Source organism: Pongo abelii, chromosome 15 (genome assembly GCF_028885655.2).
Source record: "Pongo abelii isolate AG06213 chromosome 15, NHGRI_mPonAbe1-v2.0_pri, whole genome shotgun sequence".
NCBI classification, from domain to species: Eukaryota; Metazoa; Chordata; class Mammalia; order Primates; family Hominidae; genus Pongo; species Pongo abelii.
The window spans coordinates 73,617,790-73,639,700 of NC_072000.2; the positions used below are offsets into that span (position 1 = coordinate 73,617,790).

The 21,911-nt window shown below is 40.2% G+C and overlaps 2 protein-coding genes across 3 annotated transcripts in view; one reads left to right on the forward strand and one right to left on the reverse strand.

Moving 5' to 3' along the window:
• Positions 1-254: 254 nt before the first annotated feature.
• Positions 255-18,243, reverse strand: ERH (ERH mRNA splicing and mitosis factor). The gene is made up of 4 exons (XM_003780330.4): positions 18,117-18,243; positions 14,690-14,777; positions 6,786-6,906; positions 255-759 (listed from the first exon to the last, which is right to left on the reverse strand). Exons 1-4 carry the CDS (start codon positions 18,117-18,119, stop codon positions 657-659), a joined length of 315 nt encoding a protein of 104 aa, XP_003780378.2. The 5' UTR covers positions 18,120-18,243; the 3' UTR covers positions 255-656.
• Positions 18,244-18,254: 11 nt separating this feature from the next.
• Positions 18,255-21,911, forward strand: part of SLC39A9 (solute carrier family 39 member 9) — a 63,008-nt gene continuing 59,351 nt past the window's right edge. Inside the window, exon 1 of one of the 2 annotated variants that reach the window (XM_009249191.4) lies at positions 18,255-19,349. In XM_009249191.4, the coding sequence (XP_009247466.1) occupies positions 19,254-19,349 (96 nt within the window). In that variant the 5' untranslated portion in view covers positions 18,255-19,253. 2 annotated transcript variants of the gene reach the window in all.

The window sequence follows — 21,911 nt, forward strand, 5'->3', positions numbered from 1 at the left end:
CGTTTGCGTCAATAGTAGGTACAAATCTTGGAGCTATAATTAAGATTCATTTAATTATGCTGGAAAAATGAGGTAAAAGTGTTATTAGCTTCACATAAATCACAGCAAAATGTGTTGCGCACTACTTAAACTTTCTTCAAATTCTTTGTGTAGCAGCTATTGGTTTTTAAACTTACAATGAAAAAATGCTTTGCAAGAAAATTCAATGTTCAAAGACAAAAAAAAAAAAAAAAAAAAGCACTCAGGGAGAAAAATATAACTAAAGGACATTTATTTATTTTTACCAAGACTTTATCTTGAGGATATGGCTAAACTGCGTTTCCACCCCCCACCCCATCTTGAAGAAGGGTTAGTATGTGAATGTTATAAAGTAGATATGAACAGTTGAAGGACTGGAACCAACATTAAGTGACGAAGAACAACTTCCATCTAAATCATCATAAAAATGTTTAAGTAAAAAAAAAAAAAAAGAAAAAGAGGAGGTAACGGGGGTTTCCGATTGAACAAGATCCTCACATTTCATCTAATACAGTCAGTCTTGGCTAGAGTATAACAAAGTGGAAACAGGATTACTATGATACAAAACTTCCACTACAGCACACTGTACACACCTGTGTTCCAAGCCCACCCCAACCCCCCCAATGCTTCCAACACAATTATTTCCCAGCCTGTTGGGCCTGCCGACGAAGGAGCACGTAGATCTTCTCTTTAATCCAGTCTTTGTTATAAGGCTGGTATGTCTGGGTATCAGCTCGGTAACTGAGGAGAGAAAGGGAATAAGCAAAGTCACAGTGGTCAATCACTGCCAGGTGTTTAAATCCCCAAATTATAACTGCCCAATGATGGCATAGATGTGCACATTTCCAAAAATTAACTTAATGAAAAGTTGAAAGAGCTACTTACACAGTCGTTGAATTCTAAGTAACATGAACTTTATATCACCTAGTACAATCTTACAGTGGAAAAAGAAAACATGACTTAGAACTTTTAAGTTAAATGCCCAATATGTTACATATCTACTTCTTGACAGAGTATGACCAGAAACCATGTGTTCTTCCTCCTACATAGTTTCTATTTTTATGGTTCCTTTAGTGATTAAAAAACAACAACAAAAAAATTGGCTGGGTGCAGTGGCTCATGCCTGTAATCCCAGCACTTTGGGAGGCTGAGGCGGGTGGATCACTTGAGGTCAGGAGTTCAAGACTAGCCTGGCCAACATGGTGAAACCTTGTCTCTACTAAAATACAAAAATTAGCTGGGCATGGTGGCGCACGCCTGTAGTCCTGGCTACTCGGGAGGCTGAGGCAAGAGAATTGCTTCAACCGGTGGAGGATGCAGTGAGCCGAGATCGTGCCACTGCACTCCTGTGAGTGAGACTCCATCTCAAAAAAACAAAAACAACAATACTAGAACAAACTTTAGATTTGCAATGTTTATTCTGAATTAACTAAAAAACCTTACCTATATTTTAGGATTTGCTTTTTAAAATAAATAATGCTAGAGGCCTATGGAGAAGAATTATCAGAAGACATAATAAGCTCCAAAATATCTCTAATCAGAAGGGTAAGGAGCACACAGACTAGCATTAGCAGTAAAACTCCAATGGGACTGTGAGTAGTATCTAGTAAGATGTCAGAGTACTGGGTGTCGCTTTAAATTCTTATCTGAATTAACTCATTTTTACAACCCTGTGAGTAGGTACAATTATCCTCGCTCCCCCCCACCGACCCCTGCTTTTTTTTTAGACAGAATCTCACTCTGTCACTCAGTCTGGAGTGCAGTGGTGCCATCTTGGCTCACTGAAACCTCTGCCACCCGGGTTCACATGATTCTCCTGCCTCAGCCTCCTGAGTAGGTAAGATTATAGGCGTGTGCCACCATATCCAGCTAATTTTTTGTATTTTTAGTAGAGACGAGGTTTCACTATGTTGGCCAGGTTGGTCTTGAACTCCTGACCCTCAAGTGATCCAGCCACCTCGGCCACCCAAAGTGCTGGGATTACAGGTGTGAGCCACCACACCTGGCCTCCTTTTTCATAAATGAGAAACCAAGGCTTTAAAAAGTGAAGCAAGTTATTAGCTAGGTAATGCTGGACTGGAGATAGATTTTAAATACTCCTGACTCCAGAGTCCTCACTGTTAATCACTAAGTTAGAAACCTAAACTACAATTTTTGGCAAGGGAAATAAATTCCAAAGTAGGAATGCTTTATACAATTAACATCACATTCTTCCTCTGAACAGTAAGGTCACAATCTGGTTTATTAAAAATGTACAAGATTCCCATTTTTAAAAATGCTTAACCAAATTTAAAAATTCTAAAATGTAATTTTTTCTGAAAACTCTTTGTCCATGCTTCCTAAATAAGCTCTAAGCTAGTCTACTGCAAAATGTAGCAGAAGAGACTATAACATTTATATTAACACTGGAAAATAACTTAAAAAGGAACAAAATTTCTCACAATTATCATATCTGGATGGGACAGGCTTTGTTTATACCATTCCCCCCAACAAAAATCACTCTGGTTTGTGAACATTTAGGAATCCATCAACCTGCATGCAATTTTCCAACTCAAATAGTAGGCCAGGTGCCAGTGGCTCACGCCTGTAATCTCAGCACTTTGGGAGGCTGAGGCAGGCGGGTTACAATGTCAAAAGATCAAGACCATCCTGGCCAACATTGTGAAATCCCATCTCTACTAAAAAAAAAATACAAAAATTAGCTGGGCGTGGTGGCGCGCACCTGTAGTCCCAGCTACTCGGGAGGCTGAGGCAGGAGAATCGCTTGAACCCTGGCAACAGTGCAAGACTCTATCTCCAAAAAAAAAAAAAAAAAAAAGTGTCTTCAGTGATAACTTCTCTTACTGATCAGGAATACCTCTCGTCATTATAATAACTGACGGTGAAAATGTTCTTTATGTGTCTAAGCAAACAAAATACTGCATTATCAAAAGGGTATTATTTTCATCTTACAAAAAGCTTATTTAAAAAACGTACAGATCAGAAAACTGGAAAAATCTGACTCTGACTTTAAGTATACGAAATACAAATTTTCATGCCTACATTTTACTATTAATGCATGGTCAGTTTGCTCTGGGTTTAGTCATGTTACAAAGTAGAATCTTATTTTTTCCATTTCTACCTACACTGTTTAAAAAGAATTAATTAAAAGAAGTCCTAGGTCACTGCCATGTAAATTTAATAGAAGCTATGAGCACACAACCATCTACAAACCAAATATGGACCCAGTCTCTGGTCTGAGGAGTAAAGGCCCAAATCACAGGATGTGCTGTGGCAGTGGGTGACCTCTTTGGAAACAATACCTGATTTCTCCTGAATATTCAAAGAACGAAAAGGACATAACCAAAGTCACCTGGGAAAAATAGTTTTAAGTCCTAAATTTGATTCTGAAAGTTTTTCAGAGGCCAAAAAATTTTCAACATTAGAAACAAACATAAATAGTTACAGGTTTTCAAGCTATGATAATTTACGGTTTTTAACACTCTGAAACTAGTAAAAAACCATAAATTGTCATTAACCTCTCTTCTATATTTCTGGAACTACTGTAGGTGGGAAAAATTATCTAGGTAATAATTAAAGCTTTCCCCCTATTTTGCTTTAATATAGCAAATATTGTATTAAAAATCAGTTTAGTATGCTAGATATGGTTTCTAGTTTACATTTTAAAGTCTAATGCAGCCGGGTACAGTTGCTCATGCCTGTAATATCACCCCTTGGGGAGGCTGAGGAAGGAGGATCACTTGAGCCCAGGAGTTTGAGACCAGCTTGGGTAATATAGCAAGACCCTGTCTCTAAAATTTTTTTTTATAAAGTCTACTACAAAGTTAGAAAAGTTAGGTTCTGTCATTAATGACATACTTGTATGTCATTAACATGTCACTTGTAACTGTTTTACTCTGTTCAATTTTCATGTTGTTGAAAAAACCTGAACACCTTTTAAATCTCACTTGAAATTTATAATTTATCTCACATGTAGACATTAAAATTCATATCATTCTACTCCTGGCAAATTTAAGAACATGCTTGTAATTAAAAATAAAACTCTATCCTGACTTCTTCAATCTAGTTGAAAAGGGAGTTGCTGCATATCTAATAATGCTGTGCTCAGCAAGTATTTGATCCTCACAAGGAGTCTTGTGAACTAGATTTGTCTGAATTTTACAAATGAGCAAACTAAAGTTTAGCAATACAAAGCTGCCTTGTCAAAGGGAGCTAGCAAATGGTAGAGCCAGGATTCAAACCCAGCTATGTCTAATTCTGCCACTCCAGCTAGCTCTTAACCACAGCCTCCCAAGACAAGTAAAACATGATCCTTCACTTCAAGTTTACTTCCCACTTACTGGGAGTAAGTACGACACCCCAAAAGCGTCAGGATTAGATCCTGAATGTTTCAGTAAGGTTCTTTTATAAAACCATAAAGACAACCATTAATTTTTAATCAATGCAGAATATAGCTCTGTAATATAAATAAGGGAAACAGAAAATTATCAATAATTTTAGAAAGCTATGCCTCAAATAACACAAGTAACATGCATTTACATAACCAATATTTACTCAGCACTAATTATGTACCAGAGATGCAGCAGTGAACAAAAACAAAGCAAATTGTTCTTAAATTCTATCAATTAATATACATATTATTGGTAATTTCATATCCAGTGGATGATTCTGTCAACACTTAGGCCTCCCAATTCCATGAAGTCTTTTCCTCTAATCTCATCTCCTACCCTCTCTTGGCCAGATCCCTAGACCTTGTCATTTCCAACAACTTCAATTTCCTAATTTCAAGCATGTCATTCTCTGATCAACCACTTCCTAACACTCTAATGTGAGCAATCCTTGATCCAGTGGGACCTACAACGAACTGATCTACCTCTGTTTCCAGCACCTCCTCCTACACCCCCAATTAAAGCTCATGGTCATTCAGTCGTTGCTGTTATCCTCATATATGCCCTCAACCTTTAGCAAAATCTTTACTCTCTACCTACTCCTCACCTGTAACCATCCAGGTGAGAGAGACTAGGAAAAAAATCCCATGATCACAATGACTGATTTCACTTTAAATCATTATCAGATAGATACTTTGGGGGACACTTAATGCATCCCTGAATTAACTGCAGTTCCCTAATTCTTTCACCTTCCTAGCTTATTTCTTACTTTTCCACAAACCTATAACACCGGTTTCAAATGATGTCCTTGCTCCTTATCTTTCTGAGATAACTGAAGCATACAAAAGATAATTCCCCCCAGCTCCCAAATTTGTCTGTCCTCCCTTTTTTATGATTGAACTGTCCAAGAGCCAATTTGAGCTATCAGTTTCTCCTTCTCTAGTACATCATCCCATCAGCCTGCAAACTTACCATTACTTTTCCCACTTTAAAAAAAGCAATTTCCTTCTCCAGCTACAACCCCATTTTTCTGTTCTTTCAAGCAAAATTCTTTAAAAAAAAAAAAAAAAAAAAAAAGCAAGCCTGTAATGGCCACCTATAAATCTTCTCTTTTCATTCCCTTCCATACACCGAAATCTGTAGGCATTTTACTCCTGGCACTCTACCACAACTGTTTTGGAAGTCACCAAAGACTTCCACAGTGTCAAATCCAGGGGTCAATTAAATTCTCAGTCCTCACTTATCTGTCCTATCAATGATATGACACACTTCTGCATTTGGCTTCCAGGATATCATTGCTCCCTGCCCCTCCAATCTCCTAAGACTCTCTCCTTCACTCATTCCTCTGCAGTCTCAAAGGCTTCCTTAATGACTTCAAACATGCCAGGCACTCCTACTTTAGGACTTCTACACGAGCTGTTCCTCGTCCCCTCTGTCTGGTATGTTTTTCCTATAGATGTCTGAATGGCTTAAAGTACCATGCAACATTCATTTGAATGTTCTGAGTGACCAAAGTGAAATGGCTACAACTGGAACACAACGAAGAGGTAAAGAAAACAAAACTCAAACATCCCAAGGAAATGCATGTTTTGGAACTTTTGGGGAGACAGCATGGTGCAGCCACATGCCAGGATTGGCTCCAGTGGTGACCCAGGAAGTGCCTATGAGTAAGACTTGTATATTTCTCATCACTGCTCTTTCAACTTCTAGCACAGCACATGGCATGTAATAAATATTCAAGTATCCGATGATTGAGTATCGTATCATAAGGTGCTTCCATTTTCCTTGGTTAAATGAGCTGTATTTACACTCAATTTCTGTTCGCTAATGTAAAAAATATTAGGTAAGTCTATAGTAACACTTTATGCTCCTTGTTAGTAGTTGTCAGAAGCAGATTATCAATACAAACTATAACAAATACGTTAAAAAATCTCACTCTAACATAACAAAATATACATACTTACACAGGGTAGGATTGAAATTAAATTAAATTTCAGCTACACACATATTTAAGTTTTTGAAATGTCATGAAAAAAAGATAATCTTAGTTTTAATCCAAAACCAACGGCTTTAGGACAAAGACTGTAAAGGAAAAAAAAAAATTAGGTATAAGGAACAAAGAACAGGGACATGGAACTTCTTAATTAGGATCCTTTCTGGATACTAACTATATCAATTAGCAAAGTCATTTTTTTCTGTGCCTTTGGCTTTATGTTGCCAATCTCTTATTTCTGTAAGAGAAATATTAATTACTATACACTATGCAAATGCAAAGATCAGTGTCAGGCACATAATTAGCTCCTAATACCATAAATCACCTCAAACAGACAGAAAAACAATAGAAAATACAAGATAAAAGACATGTTGGCTAATACTTACACCAGGCAGCTGAGGTCTGCCAGATCATCAATGAAATCAAACAACTGACTGATGTCATATGTGATAGAGGGACTGTTGGGATTCATTCTTTTCAGATGTTCTTCATACATTTTACAAACGCCTAAGAAAGGATAGGAAAAAAAGCAAAATCTTACAATCGCATACACTTCTAGATATGAGCAGTGCTTATGAGCAGTGCTATATGTTGATATCATATTTACTTTAATAAAGTTGAGCTGGGGAAAAGATGATAGATTGATGGCTTTTTGATTATTGCCACTAGCAAATACTTTTTTATTTTATAAATTCACCAGGTCAGGTGTAGTGGCTTACGCCTGTAATCCCAGCTCTTTGGGAGGCTGAGGCAGGAGCATCACTTGAGCCCCACAGTTTAAGACCAGCCTGCCTGGGCAACACAGGGAGACCTCATCTCTACAAAAATTAAAAAATTAGCCAGGTGTGATGGTGTGTGCTTGTGGTCCCAGCTACCTGGGAAGCTGAGGTGGGAGAATCACTTGGCTGCAGTGAGCCATGATTGCATCACTGCACTCCAGTCTGGGCAGCTGAGAAATTCACCACAATGTTGGTGTAACTATTTTGTGTCTTAATAATAAAATGATTACTTCAAACCACTGGAGCTAAGGGACTTTAAAGACTTGCCATCTGATGGCTCAAACAAATAACATTGTGGGTCTTAACAGGTTTTTCAGTAATTCTTCCTAAAGCTACAGAGCAAAAAAAAAAAAAAAAAAAAAGTCACATTAAAAACTGGCAACAAGGAAAGAGATTATCCTAATGTGTATTTAAGATCCTAGACTAGGCCGGGCACAGTGGCTCACGCCTGTAATCCCAGCACTTTGGGAGGCCGAGGCGGGTGGATCACGAGGTCAGGAGATCAAGACCATCCTGGCCAACACGGTGAAACCCCGTCTCTACTAAAAAAACACAAAAAAAATTAGCCAGGCATGGTGGCAGGTGCCTGTAGCCCCAGCTACTCGGGAGGCTGAAGCAGGAGAATGGTGTGAACCTGGGAGGTGGAGATTGCAGTGAGCCGAGATTGGCCACTGCACTCCAGCCCGGGCGACAGAGCAAGATTCTGTCTCAAAAAAAAAAAAAAAAAAAAGAAATCCTAGACTATGGATTCAGAGACTTGAGTTCCAGCTCTGCCCCTGTCAAACCGAGGACAAACGACGCCATTCCCTGAACCACACCTGTCAAACAGAGTTAAGAGTGCCTCTTCATAGAATTGTGAGGTTTATTTGAAATAATACATATAAAGCATTAGCACACGAACAAGGATATAAGTACTTAAATATAATAAAAAAGATAATGAGCAAAATCATTAATAGCAAGCCCACATTACTAATTATAATTAGCTATACAGTACATTATCTATTTAGTTTTTATTCAATAATACTCTCCTTTTTTTTCCTTTGAGACGGAGTTTTGCTCTTGTTGCCCAGGCTGGAGTGCAATGATGCGATCTTGGCTCACTGCAACCTCCGCCTCCTGGGTTCAAGCAATTCTCCTGCCTCAGCCCCCCAAGTAGCTGGGATTACAGGCACCCGCCACCACACCCAGCTAACTTTTTGTATTTTTAGTAGAGATGGGGTTTTACCATGTTGGCCAGGCTGATCTTGAACTCCTGACCTCAGGTGATCAGCCCGCCTCAGCCTCCCAAAGGGCTGGGATTACAGGCGTGAGCCATTGTGCCCGGCCTGATACTCTCCTTTGTTATTCCCACAAAAGAAGAATACACCTTTTCAGTCTATTCCCACTGTCAACTATTTTACGACTACTATGATGAGTGGATAAGTGACATAAATGCTAGTTATCTAGAAAAAACATGTCCTATACTGTATATATAAGCCTTTTATTAGCTCCAAATTAACTTTATAAATTTCCTAATAAAAATACTATTCAACCACAGAACTATTAAACAACTATCCTAGGGTTTTTTATTGCTACTGGCATACTACATTGTGATCACAGACTATCACCCATGAGTTAATGAATGGAAGGAAAATAAAAACTAGGAAAATAAATTCATAATGTTAAAAAGGCATTGACCCACAGTTATACTTTTTTTTTTTTTTTGAGATGGAGTTTTTGCTCTTGTTGCCCAGGCCAGAGTGCAATTGCGCAATCTCGGCTCACTGCAATCTCCACCTCCCAGATTCAAGTGATTCTATTGCCTCAGCCTCAGCCTCCCGAGTAGCTGGGATTACAGGTGTGTGCCACCACGCCCGGCTAATTTTTGTATTTTTAGTAGAGACGGGGTTTCACCATGCTGGCCAGGCTGGTCTCAAACTCCTCAGCCCAGGTGATCCACCCGCGTCGGCCTCCCAAAGTGCTGGGATTACAGGCAAAGCCACCATGCTCGGCCTCCATTATACTTAATGGTTAAAGATGGGATGCTTTTCTGTTAAGATTAGAAAGAATACCAGAATATTTATTGTTGCTACTTGTATTCAACATTGTACTAGAAATTCTAGCCAAGGCAGTTGGGCAAGAAAAAGAGATAACAGGCCTTCAGATTGGAAAGGAAGAAGTACAGCCATCATTATTTGCAGATGACATTATCTTACAGATAGAAAATCCTAAAGAAACAATAAAAATCTATTAGAACTAATAAATGAGTACAGCAAGGTTGCAGGATATAGGATCAGTATATGAAAATAAATTTTATTTCTATGCCTTAACAACAAGTCTGAAAATAAAATTAAGAAAACTCCATTTATAACAGCATAAAAAAGAATAAAATTCTTAGAAATAAACGAAACAAAAGAAGTACAAAACATGTACACCCTACACTATAAAATGTCATGGAAAGACTCTTTTCCTTCCCTTGAGACAGAGTCTCATTCTGTTGTCCAGGCTGGAGTGCAGTGGCCCAATTACAGCTCACTGCACCCTTGACCTCTTAAGTTCAAGTGATCCTCCCAAGGATCTGTGACTACAGGTACATGCCAACATGCCCAGCTAATTTTTGTACTTTTTGGAGAGCAGGGGTTTCATCATGTTGCCCAGGCTAGTCTCAAACTCCTGGGCTCAAGCAATCCGCTCACCTTGGCCTCCCAAAGTCCTGGGATGACAGGTGTGAGCCACCACGCCATGCTGGAAAGTAAAGCCACCACACCATGCTTAATAAATGGAAAGACATCTCATGTTCATGAGTTGGAAGACTTGATGCCAATACTCCCCCAGATGATCTACGGATTCAATGCAATTCCTATAAAAATCCAAGCTGCTTTTGCAGAAACCAACAAGCTAATCCTAAATTTGACACAGAAATGCAGGAGACCCAAGACAGCCAAAATAATCTTGAAAAAGAACAACACTGGAGGATTCAAACTTCCTGATTTCAAAACTTAATATGAAACTACTGCAATCAAGACAATATGGTATTGGCATGAGGATAGGTATCCAGATCAATAGAACAGAAATGAGAGTCCAGAAACAAACCCTCACATTTATGGTCAACTGCTTTTTGACAAGCATGCCAAAACAATTCAACAAAGAACGGTATTTTCAACAAATGATGCTAGGACAAAAGGATAGTCACATGTGAAAGAATGAAGTTGGACACAACCCTACAATAGACCAGAGACTTAAAAGTAGGAGCCCAAACTATAAGACCCATAGAAAAAAACAAAGGCATTAATATTTGTGACCTTGGATAAACCAATGGTTTCTTAGATATGACACCAAAAACACAACAAAAAGAAAAATATGCAAGTTAAAGTTTATAAAAATAAAATACTTTTGTGCTCCAAAAGACACAATTAAGAAAGTGAGAAGACACCACAAACCGGGAGAAAACCTTTATAAAACATCTTATCTGATAAAGGACTAATGTCCAAAAATATACAAAGAACTCCTAAAACTTAACCATAATCACTCAATGAAAAATGGGCAGAAGATCTGGATACCTCAATAAAGACGTAAACTGCAAATAAACATATGAAAAGATGACATTATATGTCATTAGGAAATTGCAAATTAAAACAATAAGATACCTTAGAATGGCTAAAATCTAAATCAGTGACAACACCAAATGCTGGTAAGGATGTGGAACAGAAACTCATTCACTCCTGGTGGGAATGCAAAATGGTCCTGCCACGTCTGAAGACAGTTTGGCAGTTTCTTACAAAGCTAAACATACTTGTACCACATAATCTAGCAATCACTCTCCTACGTATTTAACCCAAATGAGCTGAAAACTTAGGTCCACACAAAAACCTACACAGAAATGTTTATAGCAGCTTTATTCATAATTGCCAAAAAATAGAAGCAACCAAGATGCTCCTCAATAAGTGAATGGATAACCAAACCATGGTACATTCATTCAAGGGAATATTATTCAGCAATAAAAAGAAATGAGCTATGCAGCCACACACACAAAAAGTAAGAACCATAAAAGTATACTGCTAGGTCAGCCGGGCATGGGGGCTCATGCCTGTGATCCCCAGACTTTGGGAGGCCGAGGTGGACGGATCACTTGAGGTCAGGAGTTTGAGACCAGCCTGGCCTACACAGTAAAAACCGTCTCTACTAAAAATACAAAAAAAGGTAGCCAGGCATGGTGGCGCAGGCCTGTAATCCCAGCTACTTGGGTGGCTGAGGCAGGAGAATCGCTTGAACCAGGGAGGCAGAGGTTGCAGTGAGCTGAGATTGAGATTGCGTCACAGCACTCCAGCCTGGGTGACAGAGTAAGACTCTGTTTCACACACCAAAAAAAAAAAAAAAAAAAAAGCATATTGCTAGGCTAAAGCAGCCAGTCTGAAAAGGCTTCATACTCCATAATTCCAACATGACATTCCAGAAAAGGCAAAACTATAGAGATGGTAAAAAGATCAGGGATTTGGGGGTGGTGGCAGGGAAGGAGGTATAGGTGGAGCAATGGGGATTTCTGGTAGTGAAACTACTCTGTATGATACAGTAAAGGTAGATACATGTAATTATACATGTCAAAACCCACAGAATGTTCAACACATACAGTAAACCCTAACATAAACTGTGAACTTTAGTTAATAATAATCTATGAATATTAATTCATCAATCCCAACAAGTGTAATCAGACTAATAGAAGATGCACTAATAGGGGAAACTAAGAAGGGGAGGAAAGAAGGCATATGCTGGAGCTCTGTACTTTCCAAACAATTTTCCCACAAGCCTAAAACTGCTCTAAAAACATGGTCTTAAATAAAGTCTTTAACTGCTCGTAAAAAAAAAGTGAGGGGGGAGGAGAAAAATGCTCTGATCTACAGGGGAATATTTACTACAAGAAAAAAAATAGAATAATAAAATTACCATTTGGCAACCACATCATGTGAGAACTTATTTAATAATTATTTTAACATTTTTTTGTTTTAGGTTTTTAAATGGGAAATAAATCACCATTTTCAATTTTTAGAAAAAGAGCTACCAAGGCATGAAAAGGCATGGAGGAAACATAATAAATGCACATTGCTAAGTAAAAAAAGCCAGTTAAGAAAAAGCCACACACGATAATGATTCCAACCATATGACATTCTGGAAAAGGCAAAACTATGGAGACAGTAAAAAAAACCAATGGTTCCCAGAGGTTGAGGATGGGGTAGGAGGGGACGAATAGGTAGAGCACAAGAAATGTTTAGGGCAGGGCAGTGAAACCATTCTGTGTGATGCTGTAATGGCGGACACATGACGCTTCGCATTTGGGAAAATCCACAATAATGTAGGACATAAGAATAAAACCTAGTATAAACTACGAACTTTACTTAATGATAATGTATCAGTAATGAATACTAGTTCACCACTGTTACAAATGTACCACACCAGTGAAATTCATTAATAATAGGGGAAATTGTGTAGGGGTGAAGAAAGAGTAATATGGGAAAACTGTAGTTTCTGTTCAATTTTTCTACAACCCTGAAACTGCCCTGAGAAATAAGAGTATTGCAGAATCAAAGACCAAACACGATAATATAGGTTAGGTAACAATTTGCTAGGAGAGCTTGCACAGAAAATCTACATCAATAGCAGGCAGAAATGTCAGCAGAGAAATGGATCTGTAAAGAGATGAAGAAAAAATGCCACGTTCTTCTTTAAGAATTAGAGTAGATGGCCGGGAGTGGTGGCTCACGCCTGTAATCCCAGCACTTTGGGAAGCCGAGGTGGGTGGATCATTTGAGGTCAGGAGTTCGGGACCAGCCTGGCCAACGTGGCGAAACCCTGTCTTTACTAAAAATACAAAAATTAGCTGGGTGTGGTGGCACACACCTATAGTCCCAGCTACTCAGGAGGCTGAGGAAGGAGAATCATTTGAACCCAGGAGGCAGAAGTTGCAGTGAGCTGAGACGTACCACTGCACGCCAGCCTGGGCGACAGAGTGAGACTCTGTCTCAAAAAAACAAAAAGAAACAAAGACATCTGCACTCATACGTTTACGGCAGTACTATACACAACAGCAAAGTCATGGAATCAACTAAGTGTCCATCAATGGATGACTAGACAAAGGAAATCTGGTGTATGAGTATGCATGCACACACAAACCATGGAATACTACTCAGCTATTAAAAAAAGAATAAAACCATGTCTTTGCAGCAACATGGATGGAATTGGAGGTCATTATCTCAAGTGAAGTAACTCAGAAAGTCAAACATCTAATGTTCTCACTTATTAGTGGAGGCTAAATAATGTGTGCACATGGACAGACAGAGTGGAATAACTGACACTGGAGACTACAAAAGGTGGGAGAATGATGAGGGATGAAAAATCACTACTGCATACAATGTACACCAGGTGATGGCTACACTAAAAGCCCAGACTTGGTTGGGTGCAGTAGCTTATGCTTGTAATCTCAGAACTTTGGGAGGCTAAGGCAGGAGAACCACCTGAGGCTAGAAGTCTGAGACCAACATGTGCAACACAGTGACCTCATCTCTATTAAAAAAACAAAAAATTAGCCAGGTGTGGCGGCAGGTGCCTCTAGTCCCAGCTATTTGGGAGGCTGAGGCAGGAGGACTGCTTGAGCCCAGGAAACTGAGACTGCAATAAGCCATGATCACCACTGCACCCCAGCCTGGGTGACACAGCAAGACCCCGTCTCTTAAGGAAGAAAAAAAAAAAGGCCCAGACTTTACTACTATGCAATATATCTATATAAGAAGACTGCACTTGTATCCCTTAAATCTATTAAAACAACCTATTAAAAACCAACAGACACACAAGTCTATAGTGCTTGAGTTTAACCAGAATATATAAGGGATACCTGTAAAATATTTCTATACTGTAACAAAATAATATGTGACAAATAATAAGAGAATATTTATAAAACAATAAGCAGCTCTGGAAAGTCACTCATTATATACATTAGTTTTTTTTTTTTTTTTTAAAAAAAACCTAACACTTGTACCAAGGAGGATACTATATACATAATTAATGTTTAAAATGTTCAACAGGCCAAGGCAGATCACTTGAGGTCAGGAGTTCGAGACCAGCCTGGCCAACATAGTGAAACCCCATCTCTACTAAATACACAAAAAATTAGCTGGGGGTGGTGGCCCACGCCTGTAGTCCCAGCTACTTGGGAGGCTGAGGCACAAGAATCACTTGAACCTGGGGGGCAGAGGTTGCGTGGGCCAAGATTGTATGACTGCACTCCAGTCTGGGTGACAGAGCGAGACTCTGTCTCAAATAATAAATAAATAAACAAACAAATAAAAATGTTCAATAATTATGGTCCATCCTAAATATCTGCTTTCCCTTCTACAATTAGCAATTCAAGAAATTTGGAGGGTTGGAAGTGATAAAGGCAGGGCCTGGGGTGGATGGACTATTAAAAAAAAAGAAATTTGGAGGGGGAAAACCCAGTTCCTAAATGAGACATTTTTCTACCCCTTGATTAGTGTTAAACTCACCTTCCATGCATTCATTCACAGATTCATAGTCAGCATAAGTTCTGCCTTCTGGCCTCTTGGTAGGCTGTACCAGCAAAATGGTGTGAGACTGCAGGGGGAAAACATGATTTCAATGTAAGTTTCTATTTGAGAAATTCATAGTATGATAAAAAAAAAATCCCCATTTGTAATGCAATAATGATTGCTAGTTATTAAAACGTAATTAGAGAGGCCAGGCATGCATCCCATGCCTATAATCCTCCTCCTCTGGGAGGCTAAGAGGGGGAAAATCACTTGAGGCCAGAAGTTTGAGACCAACCTGAGCAACACAGCAAGACCCTGTCTCTACAACAAAATAAAATTTGCCGGGTGCATGCCTGTAGTCTCAGCACTTTGGAAGTCTAAGGCAGGAGGATTCCTTGAGCCCAGGAGGCTGAGACTGCAGTGTGCCATGATCACACCATTGCATCGAAGAGTGAGGCCCTATCTCTTAAAAGGAAAAAAAAAAGTAATTAGGATACTTTTCCCACAAAAATATTTATGTCTTAGTCTAAGTGTAGTATCTAGCTGGATTAACAACTCTGCTGTACGGTCTCCCTAAGTCTCCCAGTCCTACTGTACTTATTGCCTACAAGTAATCAGTATAAGCTACCTTGCCCTCCTTTTTCTTTTGTATCTTTGCTTCCCAACTAAATTATAAACCTGCTTAGGTTTTCTGTCTCCAGTGGTCACTTTCCATCTTTAATGCTCTTAAGTCACTAATAAAAAGTCAGATGGGCTGATGAAAGGAAACAAAAGGGGAAATAGTATAATGATCACAAGCATGGTTTTAACTTAAGCTTTTTTTCCAACCTTAGCATAAGAGCAAAGTCACATTTTATCCAAGGGTTAGACTTAACATTAAAGCAGTAGATAAATTAGCAATATAAACATATCGTAAGAATTACCCTTAAAAATCCACTAAACTATTCACCTAGTAGATAACTTGCCTTACTGGGCTTTCTCATACTAAAATCACGTATTAGAATCACACAGAAAGTTAGGTGATCACACTATGAGAAATGTGAAATATGCCCGAAAAATAGCAGACAGACTTTTCTTCCACTTCATGCTCACTGGGAAACGTGTTTTTGTTAGTGATCAGTCACTAACAAATCAATCTCAGTGTTTCTCAACCTGGGCTCTATTACATTTTGGGTTGGCTGATTCTTTGTTACAAATGTCCCTTGGGGAGCAAAAAATCTCATCCAGCTGAGCATTCACTGGTCTGTTGAAAATATGACTCATCCAATTTTTTGCTACATGTGTAAGGTTAATTAAATGCAAGTATGATGCAACTCCACTGTAAACCCAGTCCCAAATCAAACTATTCACTTTTTTCCTTTTCTTCTGCTGTACTAGTATTTTTCAGCCAAAAACCAGAAAACAAAAATTTCCTAACAGGAACCCTAAACTGTTTTGGAATGAACATCATTTTTTTTTTTTTGGAGACAGAGTTTTGTTCTTGTTGCCCAGGCTGGAGTGCAAAGGTGTGATCTCAGCTCACCGCAACCTCTGCTTTCCGGGTTCAAGCGAATCTTCTGCTTCAGCCTCCCAAGTAGCTGGGATTACAGGCATGCACCACCACGCTCAGCTAATTTTGTCTTTTTAGTAGAGACGGGGTTTCTCCATGTTGGTCAGGCTGGTCTTGAACTCCCGACCTCAGGTGATCTGCCCGCCTCAACCTCCCAAAGTGCTGGGATTACAGGCGTGAGCCACCGCGCCTGGCCAAAATGATCAGAATTTTTAACCATCAAATTGGAACTGAAATAGCTGAAGCCCAGGCTTTCTGAATAAACAATGGAAAAATAGTACATTTAACATGACACACAAAACAAAGGGTAATCATACTCTTCTCTCGCCATCAAGAAAACTAAATCACTTTGCCTAAAAGTTTGAGAGGGTTTGACATAAAAACGGAACTTGGTGACAAGAGACGAAGGATTAACTCTCACCTGTAATAACCTGAGCAGTCAAAGCCTTTGTTAAATCGATTTAAAAGCCACAGAAAGCATTATATTAGATTATTTGTTATACAGAAGTCTTTGTAAGCTAGCTACTCAAAAAGTTTCAATGAGTCATTTAAGAAAAAATAATTTTGTAGAAACCACGTGCATTCTTGCAACAGAGCTTGCCCTATACACTAGCTATCTCAACTGCTACTATAATAATTGTATTCCAATTCTAATGCAAATTAAAGGACTAATTTGAAAGGGTAAGAATGGAAAAAGCTATACAGCATGTTGCTTTTTATAACTAGTCTTAAAATGAACACCGGGCAAAGTTTACTATTTTCAGTACTTACTGCCCAAAGGCATGGATTAAAATCACTAAGAACATAACATGATACATTTTAAAAACTGTGGTCAAGTGGTTATCATTTTTAAATGGCATTGCTTTCCTGCTCAAATTCTTTACAGATTATACCACCTCTCAAGCCAGTTTTGGTCACTTTCTTCGAATTCGAGCTTACTGATCATCCCGGTTGGGTTCTAATAGAGCTGGTCTCTGAGCTGAGCCTACTTTTCAGCCTCCAGCCCCAAGAGGATACAAATACAGATAAGTACAAGATAGAGGGCTGAGGGACGCGCCACATGCAATACCTAGAGGTCTCAAAAACAGAAAAAAAAAAAAAAAAAAAGGCAGAGCACAGGAAAACGAAAGCTGAGAAAACACACTGCAAAGCAAATACGTCCTCTCCTAGCCCACATGCTGGGTATAGCTGGATCTGTCAGCTTCGAGAATAGGTTAGACAACCCTGGCCCATTGTTCCTACAGCAGGCTAGAGCATTTGGAGGGAAAAATACAATATCCGGCAGGGCCCGGTGGCTCACGCCTGTAATCCCAGCACTTTGGGATGCCGAGGCGGGTGGATTGCTTGAGGTCAGGAATTCGAGGACCAGCCTGGCCAACATGGTGAAACGCCGTCTCTACTAAAATACAAAAATTAGCCGGGCGAGGTGGCGGGCGCCTGTAATCCCAGCTACTAGGGAGGCTGAGACAGGAGACTTGCTTGAACCCAGGAGGCGGAGGTTGCAGGGGTCTGAGATCGCGCCACTGCACTCCAGCCTGGGCGATAGAGTGAGACTCTCTATCTCAAAAAACAAAACACCACCCCCACGCCTCCCTCTACCAAGTAACAATCGGGAGAGAGCTCATCCTCAGGCCCAAGGCACGCCTGACCCGAGCGAGCAGGCGGGCGCGCAACCGCAGGGCGGACCGGGGCTCCGAGGCCTAGAGTCAGGCCTGGCGTCCCTGCGGCGGGAACAAGGATCAATCCACCGACTGGAGTGGCGGGGAGCATCACGCCGCGCTGCATGGGGCTCGTGGGGAGAGGAAAATGTATGGGGCTGGGGTCGCTCTGGAGGCCGGGGACTCGGACTCGGGTAGCCGCGGAGGCCTTTCTCACCATCGCGCCAAACTCTTCGCTGCAGGAGCTGCCGACACCGCCGCCGTTACACGAGCTTAGCCACAACGCCGCTAACAGCCAATCCTCGCGAGAGGAGCCGCCGGAAGTCGTCGAAAGTGCAACGCAAAAGAGCCTTTTGGATCATAGAGGCACAGTCACTTCCGGCAGCTAGAGCAGCTACTGACTCTGTTTCAGCCATCTTCGATAAAGGCAAAAGGTAAGGGAAAGTTTCCAAGCTTTAGGAAGAATTATTTTTTTTTCAAGATGCTGTCTTCCGTACTTTCGTTATTAAACATACGACTCAAGTGATCACCGGTATAGACAGTGACATCAGACATCTTTAATTAGCCCTACTCAAAAATGGCGGCAACCTAAGTATCCTGGGCCAGAGGTCGGTTGTAACCCGGAAGTGCCTTTGTAAAGGAGGGGGTGGTTAGACAATCCGGAAGTGGATGGAATGAAGAGGTGCCACTTGGCGGCCATGGCAGCTGTAGTATCGGCGACTCCGGGTCAAGGCCCGGTCGAGTGCAGTACCACGGGCAGCACCGGGTATAGGGCAGAGACAGCTTTGTGTCAACTTTGCTGCTGAACCCCTAGGACCCATCGTTAGAGACCTGCAGGACTCCTTTCCTCATCCCAGGCTCGGAGGAGAGTTTGCTGGGACTGGTGGGCTGGTTTCCTGCTCTGGGGGGCGGATCACCTTCGGGGCCGCCTCTTGGAGACAGGGGCGCCTAGGGAACGAACAGGTTCGCTTGAGTCACTTACCCGCCGCCACCTAAGACATTGTGCCACCCTCAATCCGACAATCGAAGAAATCGATCATTCGCACATTTTCCCCATTGACTTTTCCCGTCTCTGTTAACCCACGAGAATCTAATGACTGGCATCTGAGAACCCAGAGCCTGGGACCTTAGATTGCTGTAAGCTTTCTCTGGTGCTAATATCAGCAAAAAGGGTCTGTTTCCGGGTACGTTCAAGAGGAAGGTGCCTCGTGAACACATCTGCTGGTGGGGAGGCCTAAAGAACTGGAAAGCCCACTCTCTTGGAACCACCACACCTGTTTAAAGAACCTAAGCACCGTTTAAAGCCACTGGAAATTTGTTGTCTAGTGGTTGTGGGTGAATAAAGGAGGGCAGAATGGATGATTTCATCTCCATTAGCCTGCTGTCTCTGGCTATGTTGGTGGGATGTTACGTGGCCGGAATCATTCCCTTGGCTGTTAATTTCTCAGAGGTAAGAAATTCTCAATTTTTTGTCAGCTGTCAGGATGGCTGTGAGATACTAGTTTTAGTTGCAAAGGGAAGCTGCTTCCCTAGTTAAATCTCAAAACTGAAGGTCTCATTAAGAAAGACTATCTTTTTTAAAAGATACATAACACTTAATGATAGAAACAAACCTCATATTAAGCAGTGGAATTCTTAACCTGGGGTGGATAGATACTCCACGGAAGATCCCAGAGTATTCTGAATCCCCTAGAGTTGCCTATAAAAATTTGAGGTTCTGTGCATTCACCTGGAGAGAGGCACCATAACATTTCTTTTGATTCTCAGAGGTTTCATGGAATCAAAGTTCCAGATTGTTATCAAGAAAATAAATGGAGGGCTGGGCGCGGTGGCTCACGCCTGTAATCTCAGCACTTTGGGAGGCTGAGGTGGAAGGATCGCTTGGGCCCAGGAGTTATAGACCAGCCTGGGCAACGTGGCGAGACCTTGTCCCTACAAATGAGGCTGAGGCAGGAGGATCGCTTGACCCCAGGTGGTTGAGGCTGCAGTGAGCTGTGTTTGGGCCACTGCACTCCAGCCTGGACAGCAGAGTAAGATCCTGTCTCCAAAAAAGAAAAAAAAGAAATGGAGAATGTTATTTTTCCACGTGAACTGAAATCAATATAACTTCTTTTTGAGAAGGTCAAACACACCTTTCTGAGGAAAGCTGTTTTGTTTTGTTTTTTGGATGCCTGTACTAGAATGAATGTAAGAAAAAACTAAAATAGATTGTTCTTAACTTACATTTCCTTTTAAAGAAGGGAAGCCTTGGAATTGATATTCTGAAGTTGTTTCAAATCTATTTGCTTAGCAATGAATTTTTGGTTAATACGTTTTGACATTTTCGTTAATTTGATTGGCACCTTGAACAGACGTTAAGCGAGGGTCCCGGGAAGAGGGATAGATGAAAGCACTGTTCAATGAACATGCTGATAGGTCCTTTAGGTAGGCATAAAGAATTCACGAAGTGCACAGCGTTCAAAGATTTAGGGGGGAAAAACTACTACATTCAGAGGGAACAAGATTTCATGAGTTTGTCCTAGAGTTCAGCAGTAAAATAGGCCCTAGTTTCAATGCCATTCCTGAAAGTACTTTCAAAGGAGGCCTGAAGTAGAAAGGAAAGGTATAAATGAAATATTAAGTACACCTTGAAGAAACCTGAGGAAGAGGAGACATTACAGGTGAAAATAGCCTGTGGGTGGGAAAGAAGGTGGGACAAGGTGTTGTCAGTTTGAGGAAAAGTAAAGCCCATAGCCAGATGGAACGATGCTTAAATTGTTGCTGCTCTTTTTCTGTTTCCTTTTTAATCTGTACCCCTCAGCATCTAATGATAGCATTTAAAAAAATTACGTGCATTACCTAACTTCACTTAAAAAGCTCAAGCTGGGTGCGGTGGGGCGCGCCTGTAGTCCTAGCTACTCAAGAGGATAAGGTAGGAGGATTGCTTGAACCCAGGAGTTGGCCTGGGCAGCATTGAGACTCTTTCTCTTAAAAAAAAAAAGAAAATAAAAATCAGTGACATATAGATGAGGAAACGGAGACTGGATAGGTTCATGAAGTTTGTTAGAATCAGAAGAGAGGTATTTTTTCAGTCTAGCTTTTCTGACTCAGACCAGTTCGTAGCCACTAAGCATTTCGGCAAAGGTACATGGTACATATACATGGTAGCCTGTGTGCCAAATCCAGCCTGCAGACTGTTCCATTAGCGGAATTTTATTATTGTTGTTCTTTACCAGTATTTCCTCAAGGCAAAGGTTGGGTCGGGCTGAGTAGCAGCTGTTAGGCACAGTCCTCCTTGCCCTTGAAGCCTATTTCACTTATTTGGGTTACCTGCCTGCCCAGTACTTTGTGAACCTGCTGTGTTTCCTTTGACATAACCATATTTTCTTATAACTATATTAGAATTGAATTGACATTAGTAGGGCTGACGTGTGAGATTTGGGTTGGTTTGTATATTTTTAAACATATTGAAGTAACATTTATGAATAATTATAATTAATTCTGATAAGCAACCAGTAAAACTTTTTATTTCTATAAAATGCTTTTAACTTTACCAATTTCAGTATTTTTTCAAACTACCTTGAATGATTATTGCAATATGCAGATATATACTATTTCCTTTTTCACTGGAAGGAAATGTTTACAGGAGTGGTGTTAATAACTGGGCCATTAATACAGATAATTAGTATGTCATGTCATTTGTGGCTTTCTTAAATTGACGGTCAAGTGTTCTTTTCCAGCTGTAGGTCTTAAAATGCTAAAATCAGCATTCATAATATCTGTTTATTATTAGAACAGATGCAATGCATTTTGAGCTATTAGAATAAAAAATGAAAGTTATATATAACTTAAAGACATCCTAGAATTCAACTAGGATTTCTATCTCCTAGAAACTAAACATATTTTCTAGGTAAATTATGCCATTATTATGGACCAATGTTATAATGAAACTAGTGAGATGGTAAATTTGTAAAAATAAATTTCATTCACAGGGGACTGGAAAGCAGCATTTCTTTCCTTAGAAAATAATTCC